This window comes from Pristiophorus japonicus, chromosome 10 (assembly GCF_044704955.1).
Source record: "Pristiophorus japonicus isolate sPriJap1 chromosome 10, sPriJap1.hap1, whole genome shotgun sequence".
NCBI lineage: Eukaryota > Metazoa > Chordata > Chondrichthyes > Pristiophoridae > Pristiophorus > Pristiophorus japonicus.
The window spans coordinates 191,449,922-191,465,916 of record NC_091986.1 but is presented as its reverse complement, the minus strand read 5'-3'; the positions used below and the strand labels follow the sequence as shown (position 1 = coordinate 191,465,916).

The 15,995-nt window shown below is 44.1% G+C and overlaps 1 protein-coding gene across 2 annotated transcripts in view; it reads left to right on the top strand.

Moving 5' to 3' along the window:
• Positions 1–15,995, top strand: part of unc50 (unc-50 homolog (C. elegans)) — a 28,199-nt gene that overhangs the window by 3,061 nt on the left and 9,143 nt on the right. For both annotated transcript variants that reach the window (XM_070891604.1, XM_070891605.1), the window contains exon 2: positions 14,103–14,387. In XM_070891604.1, coding sequence (XP_070747705.1) covers positions 14,108–14,387 — 280 coding nt within the window. In that variant the 5' untranslated portion in view covers positions 14,103–14,107. The remainder of the gene's footprint in view (positions 1–14,102; positions 14,388–15,995) is intronic.

Genomic DNA, 15,995 nt, shown 5'->3' with positions numbered 1-15,995 from the left:
TCGTATGCCACAGATGGTCTCTAGCTTCATTTGCTCAAGCGCCATTTTGAGCTTGAGCAAGTTTGCCTGAGACCTTCTGGTAATGGACTATACATTATTATTGAACTTTGCAGTGATTGCAAATAATTCTTAGGCCGGAATTTTCCTTACCTTGGCGGGTCCGGTGCAGCCGATGTCTGTGGTGGATCCCAATCCCGCTGGACAGAATGAAATTACCTTAATGGGGCCTATTAAGCCTGTCCAGCATGTTACCCGGCCCAATTAGATGTAGCGGATCTGGTGACGTCATTCATGACGTGTTTTAAGCCGGGATCCCTAAAGGGACAATGGCCACATTGAATTTTTAATTCAATCTCTTTACTGTATAATAATGTAATAAAAGTTAAAAGAGAAAACCGGGAATTATAGACCAGTTAACCTGACATCGGTGGTGCGGAAAATGCTGGAATCAATTATTAAAGATGTAATAGCTGCGCATTTGGAAAGCAGTGATAGGATCGGTCCCAGTCAGCATGGATTTATGAAAGGGAAATCATGCTTGAGAAATCGTCTAGAAATTTTTGAGGATGTAACTGGTAGAGGTGATGTGGTGTATTTGGACTTTCAAAAGACTTTTGACAAGGTCCCACATAAGAGATTAGTGTGCAAAATTAAGGCACATGGGATTGGGGGGTAATGTATTGACGTGAATAGAGAACTGGTTGGCAGACAGGAAGCAGAGAGTGGGAATAAACGGGTCCTTTTCAGAATGGTAGGTAGTGACTAGTGGGGCACTGCAAGGTTCATTGCTGGGATCCCAGCTATTTACAATATATATTAATGATTTAAACGAAAGAACTGAGTGTAGTATCTCCAAGTTTGCAGATGGCACTAAGCTGGGTGGCAGTGTGAGCTGTGAGGAGGATGCTACGAGGCTGCAGGGTAACTTAGACAGGTTAGGTGAGTGGGCAGATGCAGTATAATGTGGATAAGTGTGAGGTTATCTACTTTGGTGGCAAAAACAGGAAGACAGATTATCATCTGAATGGTGACAGATTAGTAAAAGGGGAGGTGCAGCGAGACCTGGGTGTACATCAGTCATTGAAAGTAGGCATGCAGGTACAGCAGGCAGTAAAGAAAGCAAATAGCATGTTGGCCTTCATAGCGAAAGGATTTGAGTATAGGAGCAGGGAGGTCTTGCAGTTGTGCAGGGCCTTGTTGAGACCACACCTTGAGTATTGTGTGCCGTTTTGGTCTCCTAATCTGAGGAAGGACATTCTTGCTATTGAGGGAGTGCAGCAAAGGTTCACCAGACTGATTCCTGGGATGGCAGGACTAACATATGAAGAATGACTGGATCGACTAGGCTTATATTCACTGGAATTTAGAAGAATGAGAGGGGATCTCATCGAAGCATATAAAATGATGCAGGAAGAATGTTCCCGATGTTGGGGAAGTTCAGAACCAGGGGTCACAGTCTAAGGATAAGGGGTAAGCCATATAGGACCGAGATGAGGAGAAACTTTTTCACCCAGAGAATTGTGAACCTTTGGAATTCTCTACCACAGAAAGTTGTTGAGTCCAGTTTGTTGGATATATTCAAAAGGGAATTAGATGTGGCCCTTGCGTCTAAAGGGATCAGAGGGTATCGAGAGAAGGCAGGAGTGGGGTACTGAAGTTGAAAGATCAGCCACGATCATATTGAATGGTGATGCAGGCTTGAAGGGCCGAATGGCCTGCTCCTACACCTATTTTCTATGTTTCTATGTTATATATGCGTGACAAAGAAATATTTTAATAAAATTTATTAAGTAATATAACTCCATCTTCAAATATGATCAAGAACATAATTTTAAAAGTACATTAATTGTGACGTTACTGGTGCTTTAGTCACAAATCTATAGATTTCTGTATCAGTAACTGGTACAAATAAAAGATGTGTGTGTATAGGTAATATATTTAAAATCTGCTTAATTTTATGTAAGTGTAAAAGTGTGGATTTACAATCTTATGCAAATTCCGCAGAACAGCTGCGGAATCCCTGACACAGTGCAAGTGGTGCTTACAATGTGTTTCTGGGATTCCTGCAGCTCTTCCGTTGAAGTTAACAATGGACAAGTGAGAGAACCTCCGCTCTAAAATCTCAGACTGAAAAATTACATTAGTCATGTTCAGGGACTGGAAGCAAATTGAACCAGTGGAATGAATGATGAGAATTAAATTGTTATGGTTGATGACTTGATTTAATGTGTAACTGGACAATCACAGTATACTGTGAGGAAAAACCTGACCAGAAACACACACATTTATTTAAATGGTGTAAGTCATTTTTTTATAGTGCAGATCAATTCACTGTAATTACTGTTCAGTTGGAAGGCAACAGCCAAGAATGGCCAGTGAAACATTAACATTCACCAGTAGAACAGAATCACCATCAATCTGTTAGCAGATGAAATAAACATGTTTTTATTTTGATTTGTTTTCCATACTGTCAAGTATTCAGCTGGAGCAATGGCCACGGTCACACCTCAGGTTGACAGATATGGTTCCGAGCTGTGTGAATCTCGTGGCTGTGCAGTGAAATTTAAAAAGTGGGAGGAGGTGGGGTGGAGGAAAGGCTCTTAAATGCCTGTAAAGTACCTCATAATTATTTCAATTGGGTCCCCCGCAGTTGCAGATCGTTCCTGACCCACTGTCCAAAAAAACAACTTTCCTACCTGACCCGCCACTGATCGTGCCTGCTACTACCACGGAAAATTCAGCCCCAAATCTTTCAATGTAGGCTTTATGATGGTGTGCACTGAGTTTTGATGGCTAATTAAAAACAAATGCTAAAAGGGAGTGAGTATAAGGTAATAGTCCCACTTCAGCAGTCAGGTGATGTTTTATGATGTCATCTGACCTACCTCCCAACAGCCTAAACAAGATTGTGAGCATGTTGTTTGAGGATTTGTGGGAATGGACTCCACTAACTATTGTGGCTGTACAAAGTCACTATATTGTTTCGGTAAGTCCATGCATTTTACACTGAGTCGGTCTGCTGCCTGGTAATCCTGTAGAAATTATTTTAATTTTGATGTTGATTTCTTGAAACTGGAAATAGAATTTTTAAGGTGGAGATAGACAGATTTTTGAAACTTAAGGGAGTCCAGTGTTATGGGGAGCGGGCAGGGAAGTGGAGTTGAGGCCGAGATCAGATCACCCATGATCTTATTGAACGGCGGAGCAGGCTCGAGGGGCCAGATGGCCTGCTCTTATTTCCTATTTCTTATGTAACTATTTGGTATGGAAAAAACAAATTGCACATTAAAAGTTTTCCTGATTTGGTGTTCACAATGCTTAGTATTTTAACTTATTTTTTGTAACAACTTTTTGTATAGTCGCCATGCAAATTGGTGTCTGCTGATGTAATCTAACCATGCAGGAAACAAAATTCAGTTATCTTAAAGGCTGGGTCTCTCTTCGCTTGAAAAGAATGCTGAGGGGTGATCTAATAGAGGTCTTTAAAATTATGAACGGTTTTGATTTGAGTAGACAGAGAGAAAGTTTCCACTTGTGGGGAAGAGCAAAACTAGAGGCCACCAATATAAGAGAGTCACTAAGAAATCCAATAGGGAATTCAGAAGAAACTTCTTTACTCAAAAAGTGTTGAGAATGTTAGTCGCTACTACAGGGAGTAGTTGAGGTGTAAAATATAGATGCATTTAAGGGTAAGCTAGATAGCATATGAGGGAGAAGGGAATAGAGGGTTATGCTGAGCGAGTTAGAGAGGAAGGATGGGAGGAGGCTCAAGTGCAGCATAAACATCAGCATGGACTAGTTAGCCCAAATGGCCTGTGCCAATCAAGGTATAACAGTCCATTCAGCCAGCCTCTTTTCTCCATCTAATTGGATACCTTAAATTCAAATATGAAAAAGATAGGCAAGCATAATGTTGCCAAGATGCACAGGGTTGATTAACAGTTGGGATCCGAATGTAGAGTGCTGCATGGAAGTGATGTGTAGTATATGGAGAAAGAGTCAGACTGAACACTGAACTCAAAGTAGTGTGTGACCATAGTCTTTTATTGCAGGTCTCCAGGGTGCCTCTTCAGCCTGCGAAGCCTCCTTAAATACCTGTGTTCCCAAGGGATTATGGGATCCCTTGGGACTCCAGGGGATGAGCCCTCTGGTGGCGGTACAGAGTAAATACAAGTCCACATATATATAACAACACTCCCTCCCAATACAATAGTGTAACTATTTACAATGTGAGTCGATCTGGGGCCCTTCTTGCCCTGGTTGATCGTCTCGGTGTGAAAGCTGCTGTCGTTGAATCATTTGTTGGGCCCTCGCTGTGCAGCTGACCTTGTTTTGCTGCCTGGTGTGTTGGGCCCTGCAGGGCTGCTGCGGGTGATGAGTTCTGCTTCGTGGTCAATCGTAGTGCCGGTTGCCACTGACGTGTATGTTGGGAGATCAAAAAAGGTTAGGGTCCAAGGTGGGTTGCTCAGGATAGTCTGTGAATCTGAGTTTGATTTGGTCCAAGTGTTTCCGGTGAATGAGTCCATTTGAAAGTTTGACCCGAAACACTCTGCTCCCCTCTTTGGCCACGACAGTGCCGGGAAGCCACTTGGGACCTTGTCCATAATTTAATACAAATACAGGATCATTGACTTCAATCTCGCGTGACACATTTGCGCGATCATTACCATGATCGCGCAAATGTGTCACGAGATTGAAGTCGGAGATCCTGTATTTGTTGAAGCCGCCTGCTCTCTACCTGTTCATGTAGATCAGGGTGAACTAACGAGAGCCTTGTATTAAGTGCTCTTTTCATGAGCAGTTCAGCAGGTGGGATCCCAGTGAGTGAGTGGGGTCTCGTGCGGTAGCTAAGCAGGTCACTGGATAGGCGCGTCTGATAGGTGAGCCTTCAGTTACCCTCTTCAAGCCTTGCTTGATGGTTTGCACTGCTCTCTCTGCCTGACCATTGGACGCAGGTTTAAACAGGGCAGATGTGACATGTTTGATCCCGTTACGGGTCATGAATTCTTTGAAATTAGCACTGGTAAAACATGGCCCGTTGTCGCTCACCAGGACATCGGGTAAGCCATGAGTGACAAACATGGCCCGCAGGTTTTCAGTAGTGGTAGCGGATGTGCTAGCCGACATTATCTTGCATTCAATCCACTTGGAGTACGCGTCTACAACCACAAGGAACATTTTACCCAAGAACAGGCCTGCATAGTCAACATGTACCCTAGACCACGATTTGGAGGGCCAAGACCATAAACTTAGCAGCGCCTCCCTGGGTACATTGCTTAACTGCGAGCATGTATTACATCTGTGAATGCAGGACTCTAAGTCCGCATCGATACCGGGCCACCACACGTGGGATCTGGCTATCGCTTTCATCATTACGGTGCCTGGGTGGGTACTGTGGAGGTAATTGATGGTGTCTCTGCCTTTCTTGGGGACCACTACTCGATTGCCCCACAGAAGGCAGTCTGCCTGTATAGACATTTCATCTTTGCGCCGCTGGAACGGCTTTAACTCTTCCTGCAATTCCACTGGGACACTGGCCTAGCTCCTGTGAAGCACACGACTTGAGATAATAAGGGGTTCTGGCTTGTCCTGGTTTTGATCTGCCGGGCAGTGATGGGTGATTGCTCACTCTCAAATGCTTCCATAACCATGGCTAGATCTGTGGACTGTGCCATTTCCACCCCCATGGTGGGCAGTGGCAGCCTACTGAGAGCATCGGCGCAGTTTTCTGTGCCTGGCCTGTGGCAGATGGCGTAGTTGTATACGGACAACGTGAGCGCCCATCTCTGTATGCGGGCCGATGCATTGGTATTTATCCCTTTATTCTCGGAAAACAGGAATATAAGTGGCTTATGGTCAGTTTCCAATTCAAATTTTAGCCCAAACAGGTATTGATGCATTTTCTTTACCCCATAGACACATGCTAATGCTTCTTTCTCAATCATGCTGTAGGCACTCTCAGCCTTCGACAGACTCCTGGATGCATAAGCAACCGGTTGCAGTTTCCCGAAATCATTAGCTTGTTGCAATACACACCCGACGCCATATGACGACGCATCACATGCTAGTACCAAACGCTTACATGGATCATACAACATAAGCAATTTGTTTGAGCATATCCATTTTCTCGTTTTTACAAAGACGTTTTCTTGGCTTTTGCTCCAAATCCATTCGTCCCCTTTTCGTAGTAAGACATGCAGTGGTTCTAGCAGTGTGCTGAGACCTGGTAAGAAGTTACCAAAGTAGTTCAGGAGTCCCAGAAACGACCGCAGCTCCGTCACATTCTGTGGCTTCGGTGCGTTCTCGATTGCCTCCGTCTTCGAGTTGGTCGGCCTGATGCCCTCCGCCGCAATCCTCCTTCCCAGGAACTCCACTTCAGGTGCCAGGAAAACGCACTTCGAGCGTTTTAATCTGAGCCCCACGCGGTTGAGTCGACTAAGAGTCTCTTCCAGGTTCTGCAGATGCTCGACTGTGTTCCGACCTGTGACCAAGCTGGACTGTGTGCAGGACGGACTTCAGTAAGCTTGCCATGTTTCTCTGGAATATCGCCGCCGCCGATTGGATTCTAAGCGGGCATCTATTATAAACAAAAAGACCTTTGTGTGTGTTGATGCAGGTGAGGGCCTTCGATGATTCCTCCAGTTCCTATGTCATGTAAGCTGAAGTCAGATCCAGCTTCGTGAACGTCTCTCCTCCCACCAGCGTTGCAAAGAGGTCGTCGGCCTTTGGTCGTGGGTATTGGTCCTGCAGGGAGAAACGATTGATAGTTATTTTGTAATCGCCACAGATTCTGACGGTGCCGTCTCCCTTGAGAACTGGGACAATAGGACTGGCCCACTCATTGAACTCAATCGGGGAAATGATGCCCTCTCTTTGCAGCCGGTCTAGCTCGATCTCTACCCTTTCTCATCATATATGGTACTGCTCTCGCCTTGTGATGGATGGGTCGCTCCTTGGAATTTCCCGATGTTTGGTTCGAACAGCGAAGGAAATTTTTTAAGACCTGGGCACACGAAGTCTCGTCAGCAGGCGGTAGCGCTCGGACATCGTCCCAGTTCCAGCGTATCTTTCCCAGTCAGCTCCTGCCGAGCAGCATGGGACCATCGCCCGGTACCACCCAGAGTGGTAGCTTGTGCACCATTCCATCGTAGAAGACCTTTAAGGTAGCACTGCTGATTACAGGAATCGGTTCTTTCGTGTAAGTTCTTAGTTTCGTGTGAACTGGAGTAAAGACTAGCCTTGAGGCCTTGTTGCACCACAACCTTTCGAAAGTCTTTTTGCCCATGATGGACTGGTTCGCGCCCGTGTCTAGCTCCATTGACAGCAGGAGTCCATTTAGTTCAACATTCAGCATTATTGGGGGACAATTCGTAGTGAATGTGTGCACCCCATGTACCTCTGCCTCCTCTATCTGAGGCTCTGGTTCGTTGTGATCCTCTGTTGATCTGTCCTCCTCTGCAACATGGTGGTTTGCAGGTTTAACAGACTTTGCAGCTTGCCTGCACGCTCCTTGGAGGTGTCCCATTGTTCCACAACCCTTGCAAACATACTCTTTGAATCGGCATGAATGGTAACGATGATCGTCCCTGCAGCGCCAACAAGGTGTTAATGGCTTTGCATTCATCACCCTTGATGGTGGACTCTGAGACATCTGCGGACGTGTAGTTGCAGGTATGTGTGAACGGCCTGTACGTTATGATTCGAAAACAACATCACTTTGTTCACAGTACTTGTAGCAGCACTTGTGTGCTGGGAGATTTGCTTCGTATTGTCACTGGTGGCAATGAATGCCTGGGCTATCGCTATGGCCTTACTAAAGGTTGGGGTCTCTACAGGCAAAAGTTTGCGAAGTATGGTTTTGTGGCCAATGCCAAGTACGATAAAGTCTCTGAGCATGTGCTCCAAATGTCCTTCAAATTCGCAATGTCCTGCAAGGCGTCTTAGCTCGGCGACATAACTCATCACTTCCTGGCCTTCAGAGCTTTTGTAGGTGTAGAACCGGTACCTCGCCATCAGAACGGTTTCCTTCGGGTTCAAATGCTCTCGAACCAGTGTGCACAAATTGTCGTATGATTTCTCCGTGGGTTTCACTGGAGTGAGCAGATTCTTCATGAGGCCATATGTTGGTGCCCCACAGACAGTGAGGAGGATCGCCCTTCATTTGGCAGCACTCTCTTCCCCATCTAGCCTGTTGACCATGAAGTATTGGTCGAGTCGCTCCACAAAAGTTTCCCAATCATCTTCCTTCGAGAATTTCTCCACGATGCCCACTGTTCTCTGCATCTTTGGGTTTGCTATCTGTATCTCGTCGCCAGTTGTAGTGTATGGAGAAAGAGTCAGACTGAATACTGTGAGCTCAAAGTAAAGTGTGACCGTAGTCTTTTGTTGCAGGTCTCCAGAGTGCCTCTTCAGCCTGTGAAGCTTCCTTAAATACCTGTGCTCCCAAGGGATCCCATAATCCCTTGAGACTCCAGAGGATGAGCCCTCTGGTGGCTGTACAGAGTAAATACAAGTCCACATATATAACAATAAGAACATAAGAAATAGGAGCAGGAGTAGGCCATCTGGCCCCTCGAGCCTGCTCCGTCTTTTAATAAGATCATATCTGATCTTGGTTTCAACTCCACTCCCCTGCCCGCTCCACATAACCCTTGACTCCCTTATCTTTCAAAAGTCTGTCTATCTCCACCTTAAATATAATCAATGACCCAGCTTCCACAGCTCTCTGGGGTAGAGAATTCCAAAGATTCATGACTCTCAGAAGAAATTCTTCCTATTTCTACTTTAAATAGGCGATCCCTTATTCTGAGACTATGCCCACTAGTTCTAAATTCCCCCACAAGAGGAAACTTCCTCTCTGCATCTATCCTGTCAAGCCTCCTCAGAATCTTATACATTTCAATAAGATCACCTCTCCATCTTTTAAACTCCAATGAGTTAGATGATGGAATTGAGTGTAATATCTCCAAGTTTGCAGATGACACTAAGCTGGGTGGCGGTGTGAGCTGTGAGGAGGATGCTAAGAGGCTGCAGGGTGACTTGCACAGGTTAGGTGAGTGGGCAAATGCATGTGCAGTATAATGTGGATAAATGTAAGGTTATCCACTTTGGGAGCAAAAACATGAAGGCAGAATATTATCTGAATGGCAGCAGATTAGGAAAAGGGGAGGTGCAACGAGACTTGGATGTCATGGTACATCAGTCATTGAAAGTTGGCATGCAGGTGCAGCAGGCAGTGAAGAAGGCAAATGGCATGTTGGCCTTCATAGCTAGGGGTTTTGAGTATAGGAGCAGGGAGGTCTTACTGCAGTTGTACATACAGGGCCTTGGTGAAGCCTCACCTGGAATATTGTGTTCAGTTTTGGTCTCCTAATCTGAGGAAGGACATTCTTGCTATTGAGGGAGTGCAGCGAAGGTTCACCAGACTGATTCCCAGGATGGCAGGACTGACATATGAAGAAAGACTGGATCAACTGGGCCTTTCTACACTGGAGTTTAGAAGGATGAGAGGGGATCTCTCAGAAACATAAAATTCTGACAGAACTGGGCAGGTTAGATGCAGGAAGAATGTTCCCAGTGTTGGGGAAGTCCAGAACCAGGGGTCACAGTCTTCAGGATAAGGGGTAAGCCATTTAGGACCGAGATGAGGCAAAACTTCTTCACTCAGAGTTGTTAACCTGTGGAATTCTCTACCACAGAGAGTTGTTGACGCCAGTTTATTAGATATATTCAAGAGGGAGTTAGATATGGCCCTTACGGCTAAAGGGATCAAGGGGTATGGAGAGAAAGCAGGAAAGGGGTACTGTCGAAATCTCGATCTCCGAAAAGAATGACTCCGACACTTACAGCTCCGGTAGAAGTTTCTTTAATTTACTTGCTCGCAAGGGGTAGGTTACACTCAGTCAAGGGCTAAGTGAACACCTCCGCAATGGTTCAGTTTAACAAGATATTTATACAGTAAAACCAAAGTTATGGCCTTTCCCTGTGTATTGCTCTGTCTCACAGTCAGTGAATACAGATAGAGTTAATTACTATATCCTGGTCCTGACATGGTATCCAGATATTTCCTTTTGTCAGGGTTATCAGTTGGCTAGCCAGCCATTACTCCATGAGTCATAGGTAATGGGCTATCACCTGTCTTGTATTGTGTCAGGATTGTTCCAATTTCCTGGTCAGTTTATCTGTTTGCATCAAATGGATGAGGTCTCGGAAAGAAGATAATGGCTAGAAGATAAGGGTGGGGTGACATGGAACTCCTGTAGTGTAGACAATAGGAGAGCACCATGGGGGGGGTTACTTGTCTCAGCATGACTTGTCTCCTAGCTGTCTGATGGCCATCAGCCATCTCAAACCAGGTTTAGCTGTTTATGCAAGCTGACTGCTAAAATGCAGAAAGTTCTGGAAGGGCCAGGACTCCATTTTGATCAAAAGGCACACAAATACCGTATGGTATCAGCTTAGATAAAAATACATTTCCACAGTACTGAGGTAAATGATCAGCCATGATCTTATTGAATGGCAGTGCAGGCTCGAAGGGCTGAATGGCCTACTCCTGCATCTATTTTCTATGTTTCTGAGTATAGGCCCAACCTGCTCAACCTTTCTTCATATGAAAATCCCTTCATCTCCGGAATCAACCTCGTGAACCTTCCCTGAACCACGTCAAATGATAACAATAAATAAGGAGACCAATACTGTACGCAGTACTCCAGGTGTGGTCTCAGCAACGCCCTGTACAGTTGTAGCAGGACTTTTATATTCCATCCCCTTTGCAATAAAGGCCAACATTCCATTTGCTTTCCTAATTACTTGCTGTACCTGCATGTTAATTTTTGAGTTTCATGTACGAGGACCGCCAGATCCCTCTACTGTACCATTTTGTAATCTCTCCCCATTTAAAAAATAATTTACCTTTTTTATTTTTCCTACCAAAGTGGATAACCTCATATTCTCCAATATTATACTCCATCTGCCAAATTTTTGCCCGCTCACTTAGCCTATCTCAATCCTGTTGCAGATTCTTTGTGTCCTCCTCACAACTTGCTTTCCCACCTATCTTTGTATCAACAACAAATTTGGCTACATTACACTCTGTACCTTCATCCAAGTCATTAATATAGATTGTAAATAGTTGAGGTCCCAGCACTGTGGCACCCCACTAGTTACAGTTTGCCAACCTGAAAATGACCCATTTATCCCGACTCTTTATTTTCTGTTAGTTAGCCAATCCTCTATCCATGCTAATATATTGCCTGTCTTGTGCAGTAACCTTTTATGTCTTGGGCGGTCCCTCGTATCGAGGATGACTTGCTTCCATGCCAAAAAGGGATGAGTTCACAGGACCTAATATTTCAGGTCCCGAACCACATGTTGAAGGGTGGAAGATGCCTGTGTGTGGATTTTTTTTAACCTGCACACCAGCACAGAGCTAGGTCTTGGTGTACTGGCAAGGATTAACCAAGACGACTGGAGACCAGCTCTGCTGCATGGACCTAGTGCACACACATATTGGTGGGCTGGTCCATGCTGCCCCTGGTCCCTCGCCTCTTCTGGGTGCCGAACTCGCGCCTCTCCTGGACCCCAATCATATCACTCCACAATCACTCGGCACTCCTGCGCCCCGACCTCGCCGCTCCTGCTGTACCTGCCCATGCTCCAATCAGCGACCTGGATTATGATGACGAGCAATCCAGTCGTCCTCTTCACTGCAATCGCCCTCCTGCACCAGCTCTCGCTGCTCCTTGAACTGGTACCCCACCACGCTCACCGCTCCTTTCGAGGCCCCGACTCGCCGCAGATATTTATGCCATTTATCACCACATTAAAATAAAATTTAGTGTGTTGATATTTTATTTCAAAGGAGATAATAGCAGTAAGTGAGGGGATAGTCAGTGGGTAGGAGGAAGAATTGATAATGGAAGAATGGGAGTTTGCACAGCATTTTGTTCAGTGCACCAGCCCAGTAATATTTGAGGACAATCCATTGAAATGGAGAGGGGTGGTGTCATTTTCAGCTTACCGCCTGAGCATAGGAATTGCCCAATTTTCCTTTCATTGATTGTGGGTATCTGACCCACAATGCCAGTTTTATGCTCTGGCAGCAAGTTGAAAATTACTCCATGTTATTTTCTTCATTGGAAAGACAGGCAAACTTGCACCTTTCACAACCACCAGACGTCCTAAAGTGCTTTCCAGCCAATTACATTCTTTTTTGAAGAGTAGTCACTGTGGTGATGTAGGAAATGCAGCAGCCAATTTGCGCTCAGCAAGCTCCCACAAACAACAATGTGATGATGACTAGATAATTTTTTTTTAATGTTGATTGAGAGATAAATATTGGCCCCAGGATAACTCCCCTGCTCTTCTTTGAAATAGTGCCATAGGATCTTTTACATTCACCTGAGGGCAGACGGGACCTCGATTTAACATCTCATCCAAAACACGGCACCTCCGAGTGGAATGTAGAAAATTCACAATAGTCTTACTAAACTAAGAGAAAATTCTGTTCTTGTCATAATTTTGAGTTTGGATCAGCAGTGCTCCTGAGTTCTCAATGGGAAAATGAGACTAGCCTTTTCAGAGCCTGTCAGGAATATCAACCAACCACTCCTAAGTATATTTTTCACTAAAATTAAAAGCAACTAAAACCATTTGTCTCAATGCAAATACCTGTTCAAAAATAAGATTACAGTCAAATTTTACAATTGGAGGAAGAATTACTCTTAGCAGGATGTTTAGTGACATTGTAAATTCAGTTTAAAAAAAAAGTACAATTTAGCTACACCCAGTGACCAAAACAACTCTTCTTCATGTACACTATTATGCATGATCATTATAAAATATTTAATGACATCATTGTGATTGGAATTCACTCTTCATAATTGTATATTATTCCTCTGCTTTGGTGTGTTGAAGATTCCCTTTGGCTTAAAAAAAATCCCCAAAAACTGGCAACCACCTACTTTCTAAAATGTAACATAATTGCTGTAACAGTTTTTATTTGCTCATGTTTGAAAGATAACTGTTTATTCATCATCAAGTCAAGTCATAGGCAGCCCCTCATATCGAGGATGACTTGCTTCAACGCCAAAAAGGGATGAGTTCACAGGTGTTTCAATGAAGGAGCTGACATTCCAGGTCCCGAATTCCATGTTGAAGGGTGGAAGATGCCTGTGCGTGGATTTTTTTAACGTGTGGTGGCCGTTGCACACCAGCCACCACACTGACTTGACAGAGCTAGGTCTTGGTCCTGTGGCAAGGATTAACCAAGACGACTGGAGACCAGCTCTGCTGCAGGGACCGAGTGTGCACACATACAGCAGTGTGGGCTGACCCGTAAAAATAATGGCTTTGCATGCGCCGAGAAATTCTTACAGACCATGGGGCTGACTACTCGTGTTCTAATGTAGGGTGCTACATTACAAGTGCTTTGGGACATTCGGTGGTTGTGAAAGGCTGTATAGAAGTGCTAATCTTTCTGCCCTTCACTCTGTAGTTGTAGCCACCAGATGAGGGGAAAACCAGAGGCTGAATGTTAAATAGCGCTGAATGTCAAATTTAGCAAGTACATTTTGCAACAAGTACATTTTGCAACAAGTACATCTTGCTTCTGCATGCATCCTCACCATTCATATACACAGGACCTCTGGAATTTAGCACTTATTTCTGCAACTTAATGGAGAATTACATGTCTATACCAAGGGGAGATTGACTATGATGTCAGTTTCATATTCAAGTTCTGTAGGCCCACACAGCTATTACACTTTTCTGTTCTTCAGATATTTATTCACCGACTGATTTAGAATATTCAGTTTCATCTTGCTTTAGCTTGGAAATAGGACTGCTACCTGTCCATTTATGTGGCACCTTATCGAATGCCTTCTGGAAATCCAAATATACCACATCCACTGGTTCCCCCTTACCCACCCTACTCATTACATCCTCAAAGAACTTCAGCAGATTTGTCAAAAATGGTTTCCCTTTCATAAAACCATGCTGACTCTGCTTGACGCGTTATGATTTTCTAAATGTCTAATTTTCTAGATGGTTGGAATTGTAATTTATGAAATAAACTGATTTAAGATTTGTGCTTTTTTTGGCAGCAAGCATGTTACCAACAACGACATACAGCCCCACCAGTCAAGGGAATGGTGCACTAAATTCCCGGGATGCTGCACGACATACAGCTGGAGCCAAGCGGTACAAGTACCTCCGGCGGCTCTTTCGTGTTAAGCAGATGGATTTTGAATTTGCCATGTGGCAGATGTTGTACCTGTTTACATCCCCACAGATGGTGTATAGAAATTTTCATTACAGAAAACAGACTAAGGACCAGTGGGCCAGAGACGACCCTGCCTTCCTTGTTTTGCTCAGTATCTGGTTATGTGGTAAGTGTCCTTTTGGAAAAGTTCTGTTGCAAGCAGCCCTATTATTGGACATGAATGGTGATGTAAAATAGAGCATACTGTCTGTTGCGTGATTACACAAGGATGCTGCCATTCTAAACTTAAATCCTTTGAATTTTAAAATAGTATTTTTGTAGTAAGATTGAGAGTAAGATATAGCGATTCTTTGACACTAATTCCAATCCCTGCTTTTAATCTGTACCCATTCCTGTTTTTTTTCTTTAAATATCTATCTAAATCCCTCTTGGGTTTTATAATTGATTTTAACTGGAATAGCCACTTGTAGCAATGCATTCATTTCCTAATAGTCCTTTGTGTGAAAATTCTTCTAATCTCCTCCTTCATGCTCACGTAGTAATCCTAAATTTATGCCTCATTACCAATTCACCAAACAGTGAATTTTCACTCTTTACCTTCATTCAACCTTTGATTCTGTTAGATCCCCTTTTAGGATTCTCTGCTGCAGTGAATTTAACCCTAGATTTTCAAATCTCTAATCATAACTGTATTCTTTCTTCCTGGTATCATCCCAGTAAAATGATTATACTCCTTCCATGGTTCTAATATTGTGTTGTAATTATAGAAGAAGTCTGGAACTTGTAAAATACTATGGGCTAGAAATTGTTTTTTTGGTGAAAGCGGTATTTTTTTTTGCCACAAATACCGCTTTCACTCCGCTACCACTACGAGGCTTAAAATTCAGGCTTCATTCTCTGGTTGGCAACGAGTAACTAGTAGGGTGCCGCAGGGACAGTGCTGGGACCCCAAGTATTTACAATCTATATTAATGACTTGGAAGAAGGGACTGAGTGTAACATAGCCAAGTTTGCTGACGATACAAAGATGGGAGGAAAAGCAATGTGTGAGGAAGACACAAAAAATCTGCAAAAGGACATAGACACGCTAAGTGAGTGGGCAAAAATTTGGCAGATGGAGTATAATGTTGGAAAGTGTGAGGTCATGCACTTTGGCAGAAAAAAATCGAAGAACAAGTTATTATTTAAATGGCTTAAGATTGCAAAGTGCTGCAGTACAGCGGGACCTGGGGGTACTTGTACATGAAACGCAAAAGGATAGTATGCAGGTACAGCAAGTGATCTGGAAGGCCAATGGAATCTTGGCCTGATTTGCAAAGGGGATGGAGTATAAAAGCAGGGAAGTCTTGCTACAATTGTACAGAGTATTGGTGAGGCCACACCTGGAATACTGCGTGCAGTTTTGGTTTCCATATTTATGAAAGGATATACTTGCTTTTGGAGGCAGTTCAGAGAAGGTTCACTGGGTTGATTCCAGGGATGAGGGGATTGACTTATGAAGAAAGGTTGAGGAGGTTGGGCCTCTACTCATTGGAATTCAGAAGAATGAGAGGTGATCTTATCGAAACGTACAAGATTGAGGAGGCTTGACAGGGTGGATGCAGAGAGGATGTTTCCACTGATGGGGGAGACTAGAACTAGAGGGCATGATCTTAGAATAAGGGGCCGCCCATTTAAAACAGATGAGGAGAAATTTCTTCTCTCCAGAAGGTTGTAAATCTCTGGAATTCGCTGCCTCAGAGAGCTGTGGAGGCTGGGACATTGAATAAATTTA